This window comes from Amphiura filiformis, chromosome 13 (genome assembly GCF_039555335.1).
Source record: "Amphiura filiformis chromosome 13, Afil_fr2py, whole genome shotgun sequence".
Taxonomy (NCBI): domain Eukaryota; kingdom Metazoa; phylum Echinodermata; class Ophiuroidea; order Amphilepidida; family Amphiuridae; genus Amphiura; species Amphiura filiformis.
This window is the reverse complement of record NC_092640.1, coordinates 17,226,268-17,249,414: the sequence shown is the minus strand read 5'-3', so window position 1 is coordinate 17,249,414 and position 23,147 is coordinate 17,226,268. Positions and strand designations below refer to the sequence as shown.

Genomic DNA, 23,147 nt, shown 5'->3' with positions numbered 1-23,147 from the left:
TCTATAGGCTGTTTATTTATTTATAATTATTATAATTTATGTATTTATTATTTATTTTGTTTGTTTATTTATTTATTATTATTTACTTAGTTGTTCATCTAACAAAATTAGTACATTTTTTATGGGAACCATGTATCTGTTATGTGGATAGTATGTTATATTATTAATAAATAATAAGATAGTGATAAAAGATAATAGCATCAAATAGGGCCTATGTCTGCATATAGGCCCTAGGGAAGGATCATGGCAATATTTTTGTTTTGTCCACTTGATGAGGTGATTAGATTTAGTGCAATGTCATGTTATACAATAGGAATTAAGGTGGAATCAGTGGAATAATACATATAACTATATTGCCAGTTTTAGTTGCCCAATTGGGCGACTTTTGACTTCCGTCCCGACAAACAAAGTGCTCCCGCGATTTCGCGACATTGTGGCTACCGGTACTTTGAAAATCTCACCCGCGAAATCCATTAAATATTGGGCGATTTTTGAAAAGCCGACTTCAAAATTGTTAAATTGGATATTCTGTCATAGTCAATGGTCCTTCAAAACAAAACCTCAAAGAAAACATTCTGTGGTCAGTGTGCATCCAAGTATGACAATGGGAAACAAATTAAAGTCGATACACGCACAGGGAGATAACTGATATAAGGGCTTAATCCCCAGGATTATCCTTAGAATATTCCCATATCAATTCTCACAAGTGGCTTAAGACGACAAAAGTGCCAAGCGGGGGCCAAGTTTCTCTTTTTATATAGGTTCACTTGGGTTTATTAAAAATTAATAACATAACTACATCACTACATGTATGTCGTTCCATGGCTCTGGGGAGTGGGGCAGTGGCTGAAAATAGGTTAGTCTACATTACCAGTCGTTATCTTTTTTTTTTTTTTTTTTTTTTTTCGAAAATCAACTAATTTTACAAAAATGCATGATGTAGGCCTACGAAAAAAAAGAGGTTGTTTTGGGGTTAATTAAAAATATCACTAACTACATGACATTATACATTGGCACGGAGGGGTGGGCACGGGGGGATGAAAATAGAAAATAGCTTAGACTTCATTACCAGTCGTTATCCACGGACCCGGGAGGGTGTTCTGGGTCAATTGAAAGTTGACCGTGAAAAGGAGACACTTTTGGGCAGGATCGTAAATGGATAAAACTACCCTGTGGTGATTTTTTCATAATTTGGGTTTGTTGCAAATTGTTGATGTTAATAATGTTTTTAAAATATTGTCTGATAGTTTCAGACCGGAATAACTGTCATCTTGTATTTTTCAGACACTTTTCAAGGTCATTCCTACTAACATTGTTCAAGTTATCATATCTCCTCCTTATGTAGTAGGCCTATCAGTGCTGACATACTGTACATGGGTTCCTTGGGCACGGGTTACAGCTCTATATGGTATTTAAGGGTCAGTCTTTTGGTGAAAAGCTCAGTCTTTGAGTCCTTCACCGCCAGAGTCCTTTTTTTCTCAAGTTTCTTTCTTTCATTCATTTACGAATATTATTATGTAGTGCATGGTGATGATGGGGATACAGCTAGATAAGATGGTCATGGTGGTCTGAGACTAGGTATTTTCGTCTCAGATTATGCATGGTAGGGTCTTTTGGGGACAAAAAAAACAGGAGAAAAAGAAAAAATATAATGCAGATATTTATTATCAGTTGAACTGATGGAATTCCAGTATTTTGCGTATGGTCATGTGTCATATGGTGGGGCACACTTGCGTTACAAGCACTGATTTTGATCATTTGTCTTCCTTTTCACTTATACAAATCTAAAACTATACATCTCACACCAGCAAACAAATAAAAAGTACAACAAATGCATAGAAATCTAAAATATCAGATCAGCCAGCAGGCCACAGGGGCCAAGAGGGATGTGAATAAAATTGTGTTCATCTGCTCAGTGATGTAGCCAGGACTTTTGCAAGAGGCGGGGGCAGCAAGGTACATTTCAAGGTGGGGGACAAACTTGGATGAAAATGATAAAAATGGGCAAAATGGGCTAAAAAGTACTGTAGAAACAAATGCATAAAAATCTTAAATATCAGAGCGACCCGCATCCCACAGGGGCAAGACATGATCTAATTGCAATTTCAAGCCATTGATTTATATGGAAAAGATACTAAATATTATACTTCTAAGTTCTAAATGATCATCTCCTCTCATATACCATTAATCACATTAAATAAAACATTTACATGTACACAAAATGTACAAAATTTACCAACCGCGAAAGACCCTGACCGCGAAAGACGGGTGACCGCTAGTTAAACAAATTAAAATTCCAAACTGTGAAACATATTTGAAAATTAGAATAATCAAGCTATATAATGAGCCCAAACTTAATGCAATTGGACCAAGAACAGCTTTGAGACAGCAAGTTCAATCAGAAAGAGGAGACCAGGTATTTTGCAGTCCCACCATAAGACACATGACCGTATAGTACTCCTTAGTCTTTACCGTTTAGTATTAATTTAATTCTCTTACAAGTATAAGTTCTAACTATCCTTGTACTTTACTACTTTTAGAACCTTTTAATCGCACCTCTGGTTATATTACAGATTCCCGAATGATTATACTGTAGAGTTATAGATTCCATTGATTAATAGCACACTAGTCAATGATTGAAAGAATTCAACTTCCTGTAACCATTCGGCTATTGTTCCTATTGTATAACATGACATTGCGCTAATCACCTCATCAAGTGGACAATACAAAAATATTGCCATGATCCTTCCATATGCAGACATATTTATCAATATACAATAAACAGATAAATAGTATTAAAAATGTACTAATTTTGTTAGACGAACAACTTTAAGTAAATAATAATAAAATAAATAAATATAAATAAATAAATAAATAAATAAATAAATAAATAAATAAATAAATAAATAAATAAATAAATAAATAAATAAATAAATAAATAAATAAATAAATAAATAAATAAATAAATTAATTAATTAATTAATTAATTAATTAATTAATTAATTAATTAATTAATTACAAAAATAACCCACAGTAGGCCTAAAAAAATGATTTTAATAATACCGGGTAATATGCCTAATAATATTAACAATAATAGTAATAATATAATGATAACAATACTCAGTAATAACAAAAGATATGCGCGTATGCACTGTTCAATTTAGGTAAATTCATTGAATGTATAAACTATTATTACCGTAACTATTAGTCTATTATAGGCCCTGCTGATGCCATTCAACATTGATCGATTATTATACGTGTGATCAGCTGGTGATAGCTCATATACAGAACACGGTGCATACATGATCATGTACATTGGATAAATAAGATTATTAATTTCCTTATATTAGTTCCTTCTAAGTTCAAGATTCTAAACAATTATTATATTCATATGCATTCTTGATTCACTGTCACGCTCAAAGAACGCTACAATAGCGTTTTAACACGAGGGATGAAATGTCCAGGGATGAAGTGTCCAGGGATGAAATGTCCAGGGGATGAAGTGTCCAGTATTCCATATTATTACAGTCAATGTATCACTGTCCCGATCACTGTAGGCCTACCATAGGTATGAAAGGCAAAATCAAATTGGTCATCAAACCATATGATTTTATATATCAAATTAATGCCCTTGAGTAAAGAAACCCAAAACTGAAAACCATTTTGCCACTTTCCATAACACAATCAAACTTCTTACCAAGTTAGAATTATGCAAATTTCCTAGCACTGCCCCACGCACCCACTGCATGACATCACGTGCACAGAACTGACGAATCGTGTGAGCAGGATCGGTGAAATTTTTGTAAAATTTGGTAAAAAACAGCTTGTGCATATTGTCCGTCTCTGTTGAAAAACTGCAACCTCCGCGGTAAAATCCATCATGACCACTTGAAATAAGCTTCCAGCCAAGTCAGAAAAAATATTCCATGTCCAACAAAAAATTATAACCAAAATTACAGATAAATGAAAATTGAATATCTTCAGTCATCGAATTGTTTGCTCGCTTGACGCCAGAAAAAGTCAATTTTCAAACGGCAATATTTTCCTAACGGAACCATTGATTTTAATTCTGTTTTCGCCATAGCCGATCGAGCAGCCATCTTGAATACAAAATCACTGAATTATGCATGTAAGGTCAAAAATTCATTCATAAAACCATGTCGGGTCAATTGTAATGATTCTGATCGGCCGAATAAAACCACATGCTTGTGACGTGTGGGGTTCATGAATATTTAATGAGCAGCCTGACACGGTAAATAAAGATAACGGGGATCACCAAAAGTCCGATGCTATGGACTTTGCATGCTTAGTGGTGCCTGGCGTGCTAACTGGCTCCTTTAATTCTAACTTTACAGCGTGAATGGGGGTAGTTTGTTTCTTAAATAACAAAGTTACCCGGAAAGTTACAAGATTGACTTTCATCCAAAACATTCAGCATCCAGCCAATATTTGCAGGGCTGTCAACTTTTGAAATTGCTTGGCGTGAGACAGAGGCGTGCATCGGATTTGCCGACTCAATGTTCATTTTGTACCATGATTATTTGAGCCACGGCGCTCGGGAATGTGAAAAGCGGGGGAAATAAATTATTCATGACGATGCGTGAGATTTTACTCATTTTCCAGCTTTTTGTGTGAGATTTACACAATGTACTACCTAGGCTTGAGATTATAATACTAGTACCTTAGCGTGAGACCGTGAGAAAATGACCCAATGAGAGACTCACGACCAATGCATAAGAGTTGACAGCCCTGATATTTAATGAATCAATTTCTAAAGACAATGGCGTAGTCTCATGATAGAGCAGCTTTTCTATACTATGTATGGAACTGCTATTAATATCCTCTAAAACTCCATGTGCGATATTATATCTCATCACAATTTAATCAATTATATTTCGGTCAATTGAATGTAAATTTGTATTTTTTTTTTTTTGGACTAATTTGGCTGAGTATAATTACAGCAAATGTGTAAAACTAAGGTTTGCCTATCATAGAAATAGTTACTTGAGAACTTGGCATGCTCGAGAGCTTCGAAAACGTATTTTGGGTCAACCTGGGAAAAAAAAAATCCCAGGTGATGGTTCTTCCCTGATGGATTCTAATTTCTAAAAAGTAATGTGGAAATACCTGCCCAACCATATAATACATGTACTCTTGATGATCCTGGATTTCTCGATGACACCAAATATTTTTGTCAGTTGTTTCAGAAAACTACCAAATGTGTAAGCGGGAATATTTATTTTGCTGATTTGAAGTTTAATTAATTTGTAACTTTATGTACAATTTGCTTTCAGATGCTGCTGAAAAGTGATCCAAATGCGGCAGGAATACATGTAGCAACTCATCAATGGCAACTCATCAAGAAGAAAATGCTGTACGTCATGCAAATGAGGAGTTCAGAATTCAGATTTTACGCAAAGAAGAATGTGAAAAAAGAACCTTGCTAATTTTGACTTGGACTGTTAAAGATCATGCAGATCTGGATCATGGACATAAAACTTAACTTTAAAAGACCATTTTTCTGATTCATGATTTCAAATGGATCCGTCAAAACTTCACATTGTGGCAATTAGTATGTGTGTCGTACTAATTATTGTTTAGAATACATGAGTGGCAAACTTAAGAATATTTTTCTCACTATTGGCCCCCAAAAAAGTCAAATTGCCCTTTCTGACCGATCAACAACTTTATGTGAAATAATCTGTATTAAGGTCACATGTGTTTGTTTTTACATTTGAATTTTCATTTGGTATCACACTCATAAAATGTTTTACAGGTTTGTTATTTTAACACACAACTCTTGATCAGTTTAAAAAAAAACCTGTTGTTTGCCATTCTACATTGTATGTTGTGGTGAACCTGCATGTGGCAAAATGTATACACAAGTTTTCATGTCCGACCGACCTTGAGAGCTTTATTTAAAAAAGGGCAATACATTAACATATCAAAAAATACCTGTACATGGATCATCATTTAATCACATTGACAGTGAGCTACCTTTTATAGACCTTTTCAAACCGATTCATTGAAATAATTTCTAAAATTATTTTGTTACTCCGAAAAATGACAGACATTTATTCATTTTAGTATTATATTGTGAAAAACCTAAGGTGTTAGCTCAATATGCTAGGAAAATGTTCAAATCGATGACCCCATGATCATTTTCCTGGTACCGCGATTGGACTCATTACATTTCCTGTTCGCCAATTTGACCCCCCTAGCTTACTGAATAAATACCGCGCATGGAGCCTGATGTGTGATTGGGAGAGCAGGCAACACTCCTGGTTCAGAGAACCACCTTGTTTTTTTTTAGATTTTTTTTTTTCAAAAATATTTGTCATATTGTTTAAAACTTGTATAAAAATGTTTTTTTTTAATAAAAGGAAGTAGACTTATTGAGACCTACATTGGGAGTTACAAATGCCATAATTCTGTGTAGCTAAATTGCTTTGATTTGAAAAGAAAAAATCTGCCCGCTTGCATCTACTAAAGGAAACTTGTGGAGCACAACCAAACTTATATTATTTTTTTTTTGGGGTTAGAATTGGATATTAACTTAGATAGTGACATTGTGTTTTGCTTATTACCAAAGTAAAGAGACCATTTTTTTCAAAAAAAGTTGTATTTGAAGAGTTTATTTCCAAAACCTCTTATATCCACCCCAACATGACTTCCTCTTGCAGTTAATATAGATTAAAAATATTCAAGTCTCATAAAATATGTTCCATTGTCGGTTACTTTCATTTGACGTATTCCACAATGTGTACAAAGTGATTAAAAGTGGGAATGAGTGACATGCAGAAGTGGACGGAAGAGGTTTTGGAATCAAAGAAGAATTTATTTCTTTGTTTTTCTTTTTTTCTTTATGTGTATATATATAGTATGACAGGGCCAGAAAGCAGTTCTAACAATTGTAGAATTTGAATTTGTTGATAATTCTATTCCAAATTTCATTTAGCATGAACATTTTCCATTTAAAGGGAATTTTGAAAATTGGTTTCTTTACTGTGACCTTAGCTGCAAATGAGTAACATGTCAGAATGGATGTAAGAGGTTTTGGAAATGGGCTCTACATTTTTAGAAACAAAGCAACTTTCAAACTCTGTGGTCTGCTATTAGGGTTAGGTCTGCAGGGCCTTATTCAAGGATGTTAGTGTAACTTACCTGATGTTGTTGTTTTGTGTTAGATATTAAGACTTAAAGAAAACACGAAAGTTAAGAGATATCAACTTTCTGGTATTGGCTGTTTATTGTCTTCCAAGATCTTCAAAGGCTTTTGTAGGATAGATTTCATACAAATACTTAACGCAACTATTTCTTGACACTGTTTGCCAGGATTAATGATACCACTGCCATCCAGGATTGATCATGGACAATTTGACCATGGTTTAACATGTTTTTGGAATATGGCACCATTGCCATCCATGGATGACCATGGTCAAACATGAACAGTTTTGACCATGGACAATTTGACCATGGTCAACCATGGTTAAACATGATCATATGACCATGGTTGACCATATTTTTTTTGGGGGGGGGGGGGGGAGAAATGGCCCCATTGTCATCCATGGTTGACCATGGACAATTTGACCATGGTTGACCATGTTTTTGAAAAATGGCACCACTGCCAACCATGGTTAAACATGAACAGTTTTGACCATGGTTGACCATGGTCAAAAGTTAACCATGATTGACCATGGTCAAATATGGACAATTTGACCATGGTCAACCATGGTTAAACATGATCATATTGACTATGGTTGACCGTGTTTTTGAAAAATGGCACCACTGCCAACCATGGTAGACCATGGTCAAACATGCAAAGTTTTGACCATGGTTGACCATGGTCATTTTGATAGACCATGGTCAAAAGGTTAACCATGGTTGACCATGGTCTCTGGCCGTGGTGCCATTTTTCAAAAACATGGTTGACCATAGTTGACCATGGTCAAAAACATGGTTGACCATGGTTGACCACGGTTGTTGAACCATGGTTGACCATGGTTAACCATGGTCAAACATGCAAATTTTTGACCATGGTTGACCATGGTCACTTTAGATAGACCATGGTTGACCATGGTCTCTGGCCGTGGTGCCATTTTTCAAAAACATGGTTGACCATGGTTGACCATGGTCAAAACCAGGGTTGACCATGGTCAAAATCATGGTTGACCATGGTCAAAAACATGGTTGACCATGGTCAAAACCCTGGTTGTTGAACTATGGTTGACAATGGTTCAACCATGGTCAAACATGCTAAGTTTTAACCATGGTTGACCATGGTCACTTTAGATAGACCATGGTCAAAAGGTTAACCATGGTTGACCATGGTCTCTGGCCGTGGTGCCATTTTTCAAAGCATGGTTGACCATGGTTTGACCATGGTCAAAACCCATGGTTGAACCATGGTTGACCATGGTTAACCATAGTTCAACCATGCTTTTTTCGCATAGGTACACACGACCCAGACACAGGGAAACTTTACATATCGGAGCTACAAGAGAGGATCCTGACAGCACACCAGAATGGTTCTGGAGTGGAAACAGTCCTTGACTTACCAGCAACATCACGTGAGTACAATTGATAACCAATATTTTTGTTGTCATCTTCTTAGGACAGGTTGGGACACACTAGCCATGATTAGGAATTTTATCATCAAAATTATATTAGGTCACATAAAATTACTAATTTTGGTTCATGTCCGCAGGATTTTTCATGTGATTGACGAGCAAGAGTTTTTTTTTTGGGTTTTTTTTTTGGCACTGTAAAATTAAAGCCATATTATAACATTTCTGTAAAAATATATTAGTATTTATTTTCCCTTTTAATTTTGAGCCGAACAAGTGAGGTAAAGCAAAGAAAATTGGAATTTACTACTAGCGCCAATGCATGTTATTCCCAAGGTTGTAATACCGCACGATCCTCTGATGTGTATGTGTGTCCCATGACGCCGTGTAATGCATTGTGTTATGTGAAACATTGCATACGTGTTCGACTAATATTTCCATCGTAATAATAAAACAACGCCTTCCTGCGTTTTATTCAAAATCTCGGATTTTGACAAACCTACAGCACCTAAAGTCTTGATTTTTGCAGAGTATCTTTGTCTACTAAAGTACATTACAACCGTGTAAACTGAGGGCGTTCTCCTCAGTAAATGTTATAATATGGCTTCCGGTATGGCTTTACCACTGCTAGTAATCCCTTTTCCACACATTCTTGGGCACGGAATAATAATTCCCAATTTCTAATTTCTGGACCCAAGGGAAGGCTAAGAACAGAATTGTATGAAATTGATTTGTTGGAAGTGGCCTTTCTTTTCCTTGCTCTTTTTCTTCACTCTATTTCTTTCTTTCTCTTCATACAGGCCATCGATCATACTAAGTTTGGCTTGAGCATTTTGATTGAGTCTAGTCCCATCAGGACCCATGTGTGTGTCCACCGGGACCAACTGGTTAAACTTCTTCTTTACAGTGAAGTCCATTACCATGTAAACACCCTGTCAACATATAATTATTCGATGTCACAATTCAAGTTGACTTCTCTCTGTGTAAACGGGGTCAAAGGTTTCACATGCAGTGCTTAGTCAATATTCAGCGCTTAGTCAAATTTAGTCCGCTTTGTTTGGCACCAATGTCCTATACCTCAATGATAATGAAAGCTAATATTATGCGATATATATCTGTATAGCTCTGTATACTATAGACTATGCCATAGTCGAATAAAAATATGTTATTATTAATCATGATGAACGCATCCTGTTGGAACTCAAAATTATAGTGCGCTTGTGTGAGCACGTGTGGGCGAGTGGATAAGGCGCCCGACTCATAATACATAGGTTGTGAGTTCGAGCCCCGCCGTGCCAACGTGTTGTGTCCTTGGGCAAGGCACTTTATCCTCATTGCCTACTGGGGGGATGTGGTTGGGTTGGATTGGATGTTTGTATAGTTGTTTGTTTCAATGTTGCAATATTGGCATTCCATAGATAGTTGTGTACCATGTATCCCTTACCAAAGTGAACAGCTAATTAAGCCTTCAATAGGTTGTTACTCAGCAGTTGTAAGTTTGAACAGCCAGTACCTTAGCTGCTACATGCTTGGAACAGCTATAATTTAGCCTTCACATTTTTGAACAGCTACAATTATAGCCTTCACATTTTTGAACAGCTATAATTTAGCCTTCACATTTTTGAACATCTAGTTTAGCTATAGCTGTTCGATTTTTGAACTTTTTTCTGGCCAAGGAAAGTTGATTTTGAGTTTCCGTCACCCGCCCACTCACTTCATTTCCTGACCCTCACTTGAATTCATTATTGTGATTTTCCAAAAATACCGATAAAAACTGGTTATATTTGCAAAAAATATTATGAATATCCCTTTATTTTTTGTGGAAAAATCAAAATCAAAACATACATTTTGCTGTCAACCTTGCAGACTCTTTTTAATATACTTTTGAATCTCATTTAGGCTAAACCATCTTCAAGTGAGTGAGCGGCAAATAACAACACATTTTACATAATGTGTTGGTCATATAAAATGAAAGGCAGAAAAATAATGAATAATGAAAAAGTTACCTCACTTGTTTTCAGAAATTATGTGACGGGAAACTCAAAATTGACTGTTAGTGGCCTTATAGGTGTTAGCCAGTTATAGCCTTCACTAGCCTTCACTTCCTCAGTGGTTGACCCAAGGGTCAAATAGGTGCATGATGGGAATATATTTCTAACTGCCATTTTGAGCTGGTGTGGATGAATGCAGATGGAATCTTAATCCTTCGGATATGTTTCAAGCTTTATTTATAGGCCTTGTTTTTCACTTTTTACATTTGGGATGCATGTTATGTGGACAATATCATATATAATGCATGTAGTTATCTTTGTGTGCAATAATATATGCCGCATCATGGATAATGTAAGTATAGCTTAAATTTTGCAGGCTTTGTACATGCTAAGTGAAGGCTATAATCATCGAAGAGCTAGTGAAGGCTATTATTGAACAGCTAGTGAAAGCTAGTGAAGGCTGTCACTAGCTGTACCTAATTTACATAATTCATCATTTTGCAGGCTTAGTACATGATAAGTGAAGGTTATAATCTTCGAACAGGTAGTGAAGGCTATTATTGAACAGCTAGTGAAGGTTATTATTGAACAGCTAGTGAAGGCTATTATTGAACAGGTAGTGAAGGCTATTATTGAACAGCTAGTGAAGGCTATTATTGAACAGGTAGTGAAGGCTATTATTATTGAACAGGTAGTGAAGGCTATTATTGAACAGGTAGTGAAGGCTATTATTGAACAGGTAGTGAAGGCTATTATTGAACAGGTAGTGAAGGCTATTATTGAACAGGTAGTGAAGGCTATTATTGAACAGGTAGTGAAGGCTATTATTGAACAGGTAGTGAAGGCTATTATTGAACAGATAAGTGAAGGCTATTATTGAACAGCTAGTGAAGGCTATTATTGAACAGGTAGTGAAGGCTATTATTGAACAGGTAGTGAAGGCTATTATTGAACAGGTAGTGAAGGCTATTATTGAACAGGTAGTGAAGGCTATTATTGAACAGGTAGTGATGGCTATTATTGAACAGGTAGTGAAGGCTATTATTGAACAGGTAGTGAAGGCTATTATTGAACAGATAAGTGAAGGCTATTATTGAACAGGTAGTGAAGGCTATTATTGAACAGGTAGTGAAGGCTATTATTGAACAGGTAGTAGTGAAGGTTATTATTGAACAGCTAGTGAAGGCTATTATTGAACAGATAAGTGAAGGCTATTATTGAACAGCTAGTGAAGGCTATTATTGAACAGGTAGTGAAGGCTATTATTGAACAGGTAGTGAAGGCTATTATTGAACAGGTAGTGAAGGCTATTATTGAACAGGTAGTGAAGGCTATAATCATCGAACAGCTAGTGAAGGCTATTATTGAACAGCTAGTGAAAGCTAGTGAAGGCTGTCACTAGCTGTACCTAATTTACATAATTCATCATTTTGCAGGCTTAGTACATGATAAGTGAAGGTTATAATCTTCGAACAGGTAGTGAAGGCTATTATTGAACAGGTAGTGAAGGCTATTATTGAACAGCTAGTGAAGGTTATTATTGAACAGCTAGTGAAGGCTGTTATTGAACAGGTAGTGAAGGCTATTATTGAACAGGTAGTGAAGGCTATTATTGAACAGGTAGTGAAGGCTATAATCATCGAACAGCTAGTGAAGGCTATTATTGAACAGCTAGTGAAAGCTAGTGAAGGCTGTCACTAGCTGTACCTAATTTACATAATTCATCATTTTGCAGGCTTAGTACATGATAAGTGAAGGTTATAATCTTCGAACAGGTAGTGAAGGCTATTATTGAATAGGTAGTGAAGGCTATTATTGAACAGCTAGTGAAGGCTATTATTGAACAGGTAGTGAAGGCTATTATTGAACAGGTAGTGAAGGCTATTATTGAACAGGTAGTGAAGGCTATTATTGAACAGCTAGTGAAGGCTATTATTGAACAGGTAGTGAAGGCTATTATTGAACAGGTATTGAAGGCTATTATTGAACAGCTAGTGAAGGCTATTATTGAACAGATAAGTGAAGGCTATTATTGAACAGGTAGTGAAGGCTATTATTGAACAGCTAGTGAAGGCTATTATTGAACAGGTAGTGAAGGCTATTATTGAACAGCTAGTGAAGGTTATTATTGAACAGCTAGTGAAGGGCTGAAGGCTGGCACTAGCTGTACCTAATTTACATAATTCATCATTTTGAAGGCTTAGTACATGCTAAATAACAGCTACTATCTGAAGGCTAAATTACCTGTTCAGTGAAGGCTTTCAAACAGCTAATTGAAGGCCTTCATTTATTGTAAGGGTAGTTAAATGGTAATGGCACGTGCCCGGAGGATTTAAAACAAGATCTGGGCACATTTTATTCACATGCATGATAAAACACTGATAGTGTAAAAAAGGTATTTAAGGGATGGGATTGGACCCTCAAAAATGAAGGTTTTTTTACATCATGTGTTTTTTTACATCAGTAGGTTTATGTATGTACTTTCAGAAACTATTAAAGAGAATTTTTTTTTAATGATAGCAAAATTGTGAAAAATCGATCAAAAATGAATAATTTGACAATTTTGGGTTTGTTTATAAAGCCGTTGCCATGGCAACTGAATAATAAAATCACCTTTTGAAGCCTTTACCCTACCCCTAGTTCAACCAAACTTGCTACATACATGTAAGGGTTTTCCATGGTGTTGAGTTGAATGCTGCCCTCAATTTTGATGCAGCATTTAATGTTCCTTGCCTATGGGCTCCAAATTAGAAAAACCTCTAAAACATCGAAAAACAACTATTCAATCTTTAAGCTCATTTTTCTCCTAATTCATTTTTTCACAGATTTGTCATCTGGAAAAAAATGTGGAAGCAAAACTACACCCCCTTTAGAGCTGAAATTTGGCACAAATCTTCTTTAAAGCCATAGCTGTACATTCGTCTTACTTGAGTACACACTAAATACACACTAAATACACACTAAATACCTGAGTACACACTTTTTTGAAGCAGCGCCCGCAGGCGATGCTTCCCTATTTAATTTCACCGAAATGGCTTGCATACGATAGGTGATATGCCTCAACTTTTGTTGATACACCATTCAAAATACATACGATAATCGAGCTCAAATGAGATCGAAAATGTAGGTTAAGCGCATGATTCTGTATTTGCTATGAGTTTGTTTTGTATGGCAGTACATGACTGAGAAAGAGATTAAACATATTGGTCTTTTTAACAGTCATTTGTCATGGGTTTGTTTTACATATGTCAGTAATTGACTGAGAAAGAGATTACATGAGAGTGAAACCCCCATAATGCATTGCGAGTCAAGGATACTAGCGACTGATCAACAGCTGTTACGTCATCATTTTGATGTTGGTCGTCACTCAGCATGGTCAGTTGATGTAATTAGTCTTATCTTTCACAACTCCCGTATTTTGCGTGTGAGTATAGGCCTAGATGTGGTTCACACAGTATTCAGTGAAATAAACGAATTCACGGAGCCGACAACAGGGCTGTCAACTTACTTTGATAGAGGACGGGAGTAAAAACTTTGATTAAAAAGTGTTATAAACACAAGGAAAAGCAAGGTTATCCGAAATATTCAATTCTCATGATCATACACGATACAAAATACACGTGGGGAGGGGGTCTCCCTGGTTGGAGGTATACGGGGATGTGCCACGGTTTTAGGGTACCGTACCTTTTCAGCGATTTTGGTATATGATTATGGGTGGGTTTTAAGTGCATTGCACCAATATTTAAATGATAAATCCTTGGCGCTGCTTAACCCTTTAAAAGGGTTTTTTTTATTATAACTGGTCAATTTCCCTAAAATTGATGAAGGACAAATCACATTTTGAGGTATTACACCCCCTCTATAGGTTGATTTTTTTTTTTTTTTTTTTTTCACAGGACAAAAGACAAATAACTAAAAAAAAAGGGAAAAAAAGATAGAAAGAATAAAAGCAACATACACAACACAAATACAAAAGCATCTCTTACATTATAATATATGACTAGTACAATATTATGCATATTTTTAAATTCGTTTAAATACTTTGTTTGTCCGTGGGCACACGAGAAAGACACTAATATGTTATATTTAGGGCTCATATTGAAATTCCCTTACACAGGAAGGTGTGCGCCATCCTGCAGCTTTCCTGTGCTAGCCTTCTTTTGTTAAATCCTGGGCAGGGTGTATCACTGATGCATATAATCCATCCGCTTTATGACCGAGCTTTCCTGAGGCGCGCGCTTAGCGAGAGGAATCCTGCCTTCTTTCTCTGTGAAAACGTGGTAGGGTATTTCAATATGAGCCCTTATATATAATTACTTTGTTGTTACATTATTTTCTTACACAAAACCTTCCCATTTCATACTAAAGATATTCAATTTATTTATTCTCTGAAAACAAGCTTTTTCTTCTTCAATTTTTTACTTAAAAATGTGAAAACGCGATATATGGTTTCTCATTTGAAAACCTGTTCCTAAATAAGTAATACTTAGCACTCAGAATAATATAGTTTAGCACTCTGAACCTTGTATGTCCTTCCAGTCCCAAAATTATATTTTTGTAACATAGATTTATTCGAGTCTGTATCTTTCCATTTAATCACGTCTCTATCGCCTTGGATGTTCCTTTTAGGTTGAATATTTCCCAAAGTAAGACCAAGTAAGACCAATGTATAGATCTTTTCAAAAGCTTTAATATTACACCTCAACCAACTTTCTGTGATGCGGAGCTACATTAAAAACAAAATTCATGATTTGCCGTATTTGCGCTAATTAAATATGTAAATTAGGTCATTAATATGCATAAAATTTGAAGTTGTCATATTTTTTGAATACTTTTTATTACCCCTATGATATAAGTTCCTACCATGTTTGTATAAAATAAGTTGCCAATCCCATACCTATTTAATGATGTTTTATTTCAAACTTCAGACCCAGTCGGAATATACATCAAACAACAGAAGATCTTCTGGACCGAAAAGCTGGACCGCACAATCAATCGTACTGATATTAACGGTTTGGGCAGCAATGCTATTGTTACCGATACTGATGCCAGGAAGATTACAGGACATGACAGGTACTTATTTATTTGACTTTATTAAATCAGGGTTTACTTTAATACACAAATCATGCATTACTTGTTCCCGCACTTTCAAATCCAAAGTCTAATGCGTATAAAATCTTGAAAATGTACGCCTTCAAATGTTGCATGATAATTGATTTGAATATAAACACCGATACTGTGCATTTATTATCAGCTTTTGGTCGCTTTGCATTATTTTCTACATTAGCAAAGGAAAATGAGCAGCAGCGTAAGTCGGCAGACTCATATTAAAGTCATTTACATTACAGAGATGATATTTGTTGGATGACCTCTGCCCAACCTTTATGCTTATTTGCCAGTCCCAGTTTGGGTTAAGCATATTGGCGTCAACATATTGTCCGATGCACACTGAACAAAATAATATAGGTGTGATTTATTTAATTTTTCATCATGCATTGAAAGCTTAGATGGACATACAGTTGTAGCGAGTGCTGAAACCAATCAGAGAAACTATCAAAGATGCCAGTGAAACTCATGATGCAGTCGAGTGCTCAGCCCGGGAGGGAACACTTCAATAATTATGAAATGGATCTAGGTGTAGGGTTGGCACTTTCACAGTAAGGGGCATTCGGTGGGAGCAAAATATAAAAAATATGGGATCATTGGGTAAGAGCATGATTTTTGGCCTTTAGTGAGAGCAAAATGTACAAAATATGGGGTCATTGGGTGAGACAGACCATTTGGATGTCAGAATTCTTGCCCCTCTATTGCCCCCCAGTAAAAACCCAAAACTTTCCACTTTTTGCGGCAATTTTATGCAAAATTTGTTGATTTTACCCCCTGAAATTCACTTTCCCCCCCTGCCACCCCAAAAAAAATTCCTGGCGCCACCACTGTGGGTGAGGGAATTTAAAGCAAAATATGTAAAGTTCCTTAGTATTCATATTTTAAGTCACCTTACTAAAATAATTGTCCAAGTCATTATGACTGAGGCAATTATATGATATAAAGGTGATCATGCAAAGAACATGACACAAAACAATACAGCACAAGAGGTCAGCCCGTAGCATAGCCACCAGGGGGGCAGAAAAGCAGAGGGCCCCTGACAAAATATGAAAGAGAAAAGTGCCCCCTGACAATGGAAGAGAAAAGCGGGAAGGGAAAGGAAAAGATAAGGGGAAAGGAGCCTGTTTCGCACAAAAATTCACCCTGATCATATGGACCTAATTGGAGTAAAATACCAATAAAATACCAATATTTTTGAATGCTATATATGCATGTACATTGCCCAACATATCACTTTTTTTGGAAGCCAAAATTTTACATGCACAGTCTCTCTTAAAAAAAAGGCATATGTCTCAACGATAATACCGGATCAAAATGATACATCCAGGAAATATATTTTCTTCATTCTTCTTTGCCCCCCTCCTCAAAGAATTATATTTTTCCCATCCCCCGACCAAGAAAGCTGGCTACGCCCCTGAGGTCATCATACTCTATCACTCCACCAAGTTTGAAGTTCATTAGCTACAATCAAGTGCAAATTTGCTGGGACACTTTCATAGTTCAATGACCTCCCCGCACCCCTTATTCAATGTTGTATACCAAACGCCTCATTTTTTAAATGGCCTATATTTTTGCTCCAACATTGGTTGGTGGGGGAGGGAGGGGATTCGAAATAGGCTGGAAACTATACAAATAAAATATCACATGGTGAACTTCATATGACCGGTTTTATTGAACAGAGGGCGCGAAATATGAACAAGTGTCCCAGGGAAATTTGCACTTGATTGTATTGAAGAAGACAAAAATAATCTATTACTTTCAGTAAAATTACCATAACTTCGTAAACGCGTTGTTCGATTGACATGATTTTTCACTAATTTAAAAAAAATAACATTATGCATATTTTGGTTACTTTAATTGTCATTTTTGTCAAACTAAATATTTTTAGGTATCAAAACGCTGTAATATATGCATTATTTAAGGCATATTTGACACATGATTGCTATTATAAGCGCATTATCTCAAAATTCACTTTTAAAACAATTTAAAACTAATCAAAATTAAATCATATTGGAAATATAGAGTACAATCAGTTAAAAATACCTACTGAAATAACAAAAAAATCATAAAACAAAACAATTGTTTCCCTTTAGTTCATTGATAAATGTAAATGTAAATTGGCAACATAAAGGAAAAAGAAAAAAAAAAAAAAGAAAGAAAGAAAGAAAGAAAAAAAAAAAAAGAAAAAAGAAAGAAAGAAAGAAAGACAAAAAGAATAAAAAAAGAAAGAAAGAAAAATAGCATTACATGCATTCAACTCGAGATCTCGGGTCGAGAAGGAAAGCCAGTAACTATATGCCACCGGGAGACTGATGACAATTGCACTCGATTTCAGCGTATTTAATCCTATCATTGCAATGCTACTGTATTGTGTTATCGAGCTTCGATCGAATGGAATCATTCATTAAAACTCATGTTTTGGTCGTATTCAGCATTTATCTAACGTATATTTTGAATATACACGGTCACATTATACATACCTTCCTAACTTTGATATGTTTATTGGTAATTATTCCCCACTTAAGCCAAATGAGCACGGTCTACCATAATGTTAAATAAATATATATTACTTTTTAAGTTATATTATTCTGGTAGACCGTTATTAAGTCATTAATTCTTGTTATCCTTGTTATAAATAAATTCGCATGAATAACAACAGCTCAACCATAGTGTAGTGGTTTGCTTACTGCCTTCTGATCATGAGGGCTACGGTTCGAGCTCATTGTCGCCGATATGTTTACTTTTAAATCCTGCTCTTTATCTCTTTTTTTTATTTTTGAATACCAATAATAAGCACATTTAAAATGTGTAATTGTATATAATTGTATATACAATTTTTGGCATGCCATTGTTACGTTGAATTAGCGTGTCTGTGATGGGTAGTTGAAGGCCTATATTAAAGAGTTTAACGTGCATTCCGATAATAGCATTTGAAATAGGGTAATGAGTTTGAAAGATCAATGATGAGACAAACATCATGATTCTGTTCTATTTATTTCTATATTTTCTTAATTTCTTATTTGGTTTGCTTTTATTATGTTTGTAAATTCTACCAAAGGAGAATTTATATGTCCACTCTAATATAAGCAATCAATGTGTCAAATATTCCTTGAAAAATGCATGCATTGCAGGGTTAGATATTCAAAAAAATGTTTATTTTAATACATTTTTTAAAATTGGCTAATCATGTAATGCATACTGAAATTATCTTGACATCACTGAAAAAATTATGAAAATCGAGCAACGTGTTCGAGAGTTATGGCGATTTTATTGATATTAATAGATTATTTTTTCGCATCCCCTATACAATCAAGTGCAAATTTGCTGGGACACTTTCATAGTTCAATGAACCTCCCCGCACTCCTTATTCAATGTTGTATACCAAACGCCTCATTTTTAAATGGCCTATATTTTTGCTCAAACATTGGTTGGTGGGGGAGGGAGGGGATTCGAAATAGGCTGGAAACTATACAAATAAAATATCACATGGTGAACTTCATATGACCGGTTTTATTGAACAGAGGGCGAAATATGAACAAGTGTCCCAGGAAATTTGCACTTGATTGTAGTTTACACAACCACAGATACAGGGTGAGTAAAAAAAAGTGCAATAGAGAAAAGAATCCATTTTTATTTAAGAACCGAGTTGAACCTTTTCGCGATTCACTTCATATTTTCACAGAAAGTGGCCATTGAGTGTGGCATTTATAGAATATAAATTTCAATATTGGGAAAGTTCGACTTTGTTCTTACATAAATATTGATTCCTTGCTCTATTGCAGTTTTTTTTGACTCACCCTGTATGAATGGAATTTGATACAAAATAAGCAAAAAAGCTATTCATGAATATGCAAATAACAAGAAAATACAATCTGACAGCAGATCACTTGATGGTGTCATAAGCTGCGTCACTGTTCAATGTACAGACTCTGAAATGATAACTTTCTAAACTAATGATTGAATTGTTTCAGTTTTATATACTGGGCGGAACATGACACTAATTCGGTTAAAAAGGCGGCAATTGATGGCAGCGGTGTGAGTACAGTCATATCTGGACTACATAAAGTGAGAGCTATAACGATCGACGAAAATGGTGAGTAGAATGATTAATTGACTTATTTTGCACTGAAATTCTAATCATGCAGGTAGAGAACCTCTGGCCCTGTTAGCCCTTACCAAGTTCAGTCACTGTACCCCATACAGATCTCCTGTTTTTTTGAGAAAAAGATAAACTTAACCATACACATAAATTATGCAAATCAGCTTTGTAATTACCATATTTTGCGCTGAAAATCTAATCAGGTTGAGAACCTCTGGCTCTGCTACCCCATACCAAGCTTTGTCCCCAGGCTTTGTCACTGTACCCCATACAGATCTCCAGTTTTCAGGGAAAAAGAAAAACCTAACTATACACATAAATTATGCAAATCAGCTTCATAATTAGCATATTTTGCACTGAAAATCTAATCAGGTTGAGAACCTCTGGCTCTGCTACCCCATACCAAGCTTTGTCCCCAGGATTGTCACTGTACCTCATACAGATCTCCAGTTTTCAGGGAAAAAGAAAAACCTAACTATACACATAAATTATGCAAATCAGCTTCATAATTAGCATATTTTGCGCTGAAAATCTAATCAGGTTGAGAACCTCTGGCTCTGCTGCCCCCTACCAAGTTACTGTACCATAATGGATCTCCAGTTTTTGGGAAAAAGAAAAACCTAACCATATACACAAATCATCTTCTTAATTACCATATTTTGTGCTGAAAATCTAGTCAGGTTGGATCTTAGCCCTCAACCGCCTGTACCAAGTACCTCCAGTTTGGGAGGAAAAGGAAAAACCTGACCATACACATAAATTATACAAATTTATTATCATTATTATCATTATTATCATTATTATTATTATTATTACTACCGTAAACACTCGATAGTTAGCATATGTGCTTACTATCGAGTGCTTTTGAAAACATGAAATTGTACCAAAGTCTGGCACTTTACCAATTGAGCTAATGGGGTTGAGACACAAATTTGCAGGTTTACTTGTTCGTATACTATGTGTATCGATGATTTGCTCAAAACCCTTTACACTTTTGTGGATGGGCTCTTCATGTTTGCATGTTTTCAAAAGCACTCGATAGTAAGCACATATGCTAACTATCAAGTTTTTACGTAATTATTATTATTATTATTATCATTATCATTATTATTATCATTATTATAGAGAGAGTACTTTACGCTGCAAATTATGTGGGAGAAACTGAGACTGAAAATGCCCGCATTATGAGATATGATCTGGACACCAACGACCAGTCAGATATATACAATGCTGGTATAAAAATATCTGACATCACAATCCTTGGCGACTTGTTGCTCTTTGTGGATGACAGCAGCCTTAATGCCACAAACAAGAATGGAAGTTCACTTGTACCCCTCAATGTTACTGGTTTGGACTGTACTGGATACTTAAGCGTCCATGTGCTTAACAGTAAGTGATTGATTATATGTTATTAGATAAGTCTACATCACACCATAGTGTTGCATATGTAGCAAACTACCCACCCACCCACCCATCATTTTAGATCCTGGGACAGGCAAAATCAATAGAGGCCCGTCAGCCTTTCGCCATCTAGTGGGTACAAATGATCTGTGTGTTCATGCGTCGGACACTACGCGCAGGGCGCAGCTTGCCACGCAGCTGTTATCGCGCATCAACGCAGTGATTTTGCTGTTCACGCATGGAGATCGATCGACCATCACAGCTTGTACCCACAAGATGGCGGCATATGACGCCACGCTGATGGCCTCTATGCCTGTGACATATGATAATTCTAAAAGTAATTCTTCAATAAGTTCTGTGAACTCAAAACAAGACCAGACTAATAAATCAAGGCTATATAACAAAAGCAATGACTGAACCCCCAGAAGGGCAGAGGTCTGGTTTATGTTTTCATGGTCAAATTTTGGACAGGTAGTTTTGGGTGAAAATGACAGGTGCTTGAAAAATCCTAGCTAAGACCCTGCTTCAGACACATATTCAGTGTAGATATATGTCTCGATCTTTAGTGACTGCATCGGGTTATTCCAGTTGAAATCCATACACCCCCTGTGGAAGACATGACCTTAATCTTCCACACATGGGGTGTGATTTTCAAATGGGGTTACCTGAATAGGTGACTCCATTTGTAATCTTCACCCCTGTGCCTTCCATAGGAGTGTTAGATGCTGCCCTCAGTCGTCAACCGTCTGGATTGACGACTGAGAAAACTATGTGGAAAAAAAGTGACGGATTTTGCAACAGGATTCCTGTGGCATAGAGCATGCGCAGTTGTGTCCAAATTGATCTTTTGACCGAGTTTGTTGTTTTTAGAAGTTCAGAGCGCGATCTTATCACAGCGGCGCGGTACAGCGACGTGGTACATGGGCGCCGCTAGTCAGTCGCGCTACGGCGCACAACCAAAGTCGCATTGAATATTTTTCAGAAGTCCGTCATGATATGGACTGGAAGATTATCAGTCGTCACTACGAAGCATAACAAAGTACATGCGAAGTGTAGACGGCTGATTGGAATTAGTCTAAGGGAGTGTACCCTAGCAGAAATTCTATACAGCAAGAAGTGTATCAAAAGTGTATCAAAGTGTATTAAAACTGTATCAAACAGCAATTTAATACAGTTTTGATATACAAAGGGTGTATTGAAAATGTATCAACTGAAAATATAAGGTATCAAAACTGTATCAAATGCCACCTAACTGTATCAAAAATGTATCAAAAGTGTATCAAATTGAACTTTGCAGTTTTTCAGTGTATGTAAAGTGTATCAAAGTGAACTTTTTGGTGCTAGATGTATATCAAAAGTGTATCAAATTGGACTTAGTCAAATTCTGGCTGCATACAGTGTATCAAAAGTGTATTAAATTGGACTTTGCCTGTTTTTTAGTGTATGTAAAGTGTATCAAATTGAACTTAGTTAATTTTTGGTGTCTAGAGGTATATCAAAAGTGTATCAAATTGGACTTAGTCAAATTCTGGCTGCATACAGTGTATCAAAAGTGTATTAAATTGGACTTTGCCTGTTTTTTAGTGTATCAAAAGCGTATTAAATTGGACTTAGTTTATTTTGGGTGGCTGGAGGTATATCAAAAGTGTATCAAATTGGGCTTTCATAAACTGACCTTTTGTAGTGTATCAAAACTGTATCAATAACTGATCACATGTCTAGATAATGACTCATCATTTTCAAATTTGCCCATGTGGCATGTATGCAGTTAACACCAGGATTTGCATTTGGAAATGTACTGTATTTTAGAGCAAATTATGGTGTTTTATTTATCATGATGACGATACAAACATGCTTGTAGACTGCACATTAGGTTACAATGTAGTTGTAATCAGGGACTGTGATTAAAGAGGAAATATCTGACTTTGTTCTGATAAGGTAAGCTTACTATATATTATATATAGGGCCTCAATGTATATGTAT

At 35.9% G+C, this 23,147-nt stretch overlaps 2 protein-coding genes across 2 annotated transcripts in view; one reads left to right on the top strand and one right to left on the bottom strand.

Annotated features, from left to right (window-relative positions):
• The window catches only part of LOC140168061 (hsp70-binding protein 1-like), a 114,990-nt gene that overhangs the window by 31,448 nt on the left and 60,395 nt on the right, over nt 1-23,147 (bottom strand). The window lies entirely within an intron of this gene.
• LOC140168688 (uncharacterized) lies at nt 7,780-21,160 on the top strand. The gene is made up of 5 exons (XM_072192099.1): nt 7,780-7,810; nt 8,454-8,570; nt 15,487-15,631; nt 19,636-19,757; nt 20,889-21,160. Exons 1-5 carry the CDS (start codon nt 7,780-7,782, stop codon nt 21,158-21,160), a joined length of 687 nt encoding a protein of 228 aa, XP_072048200.1.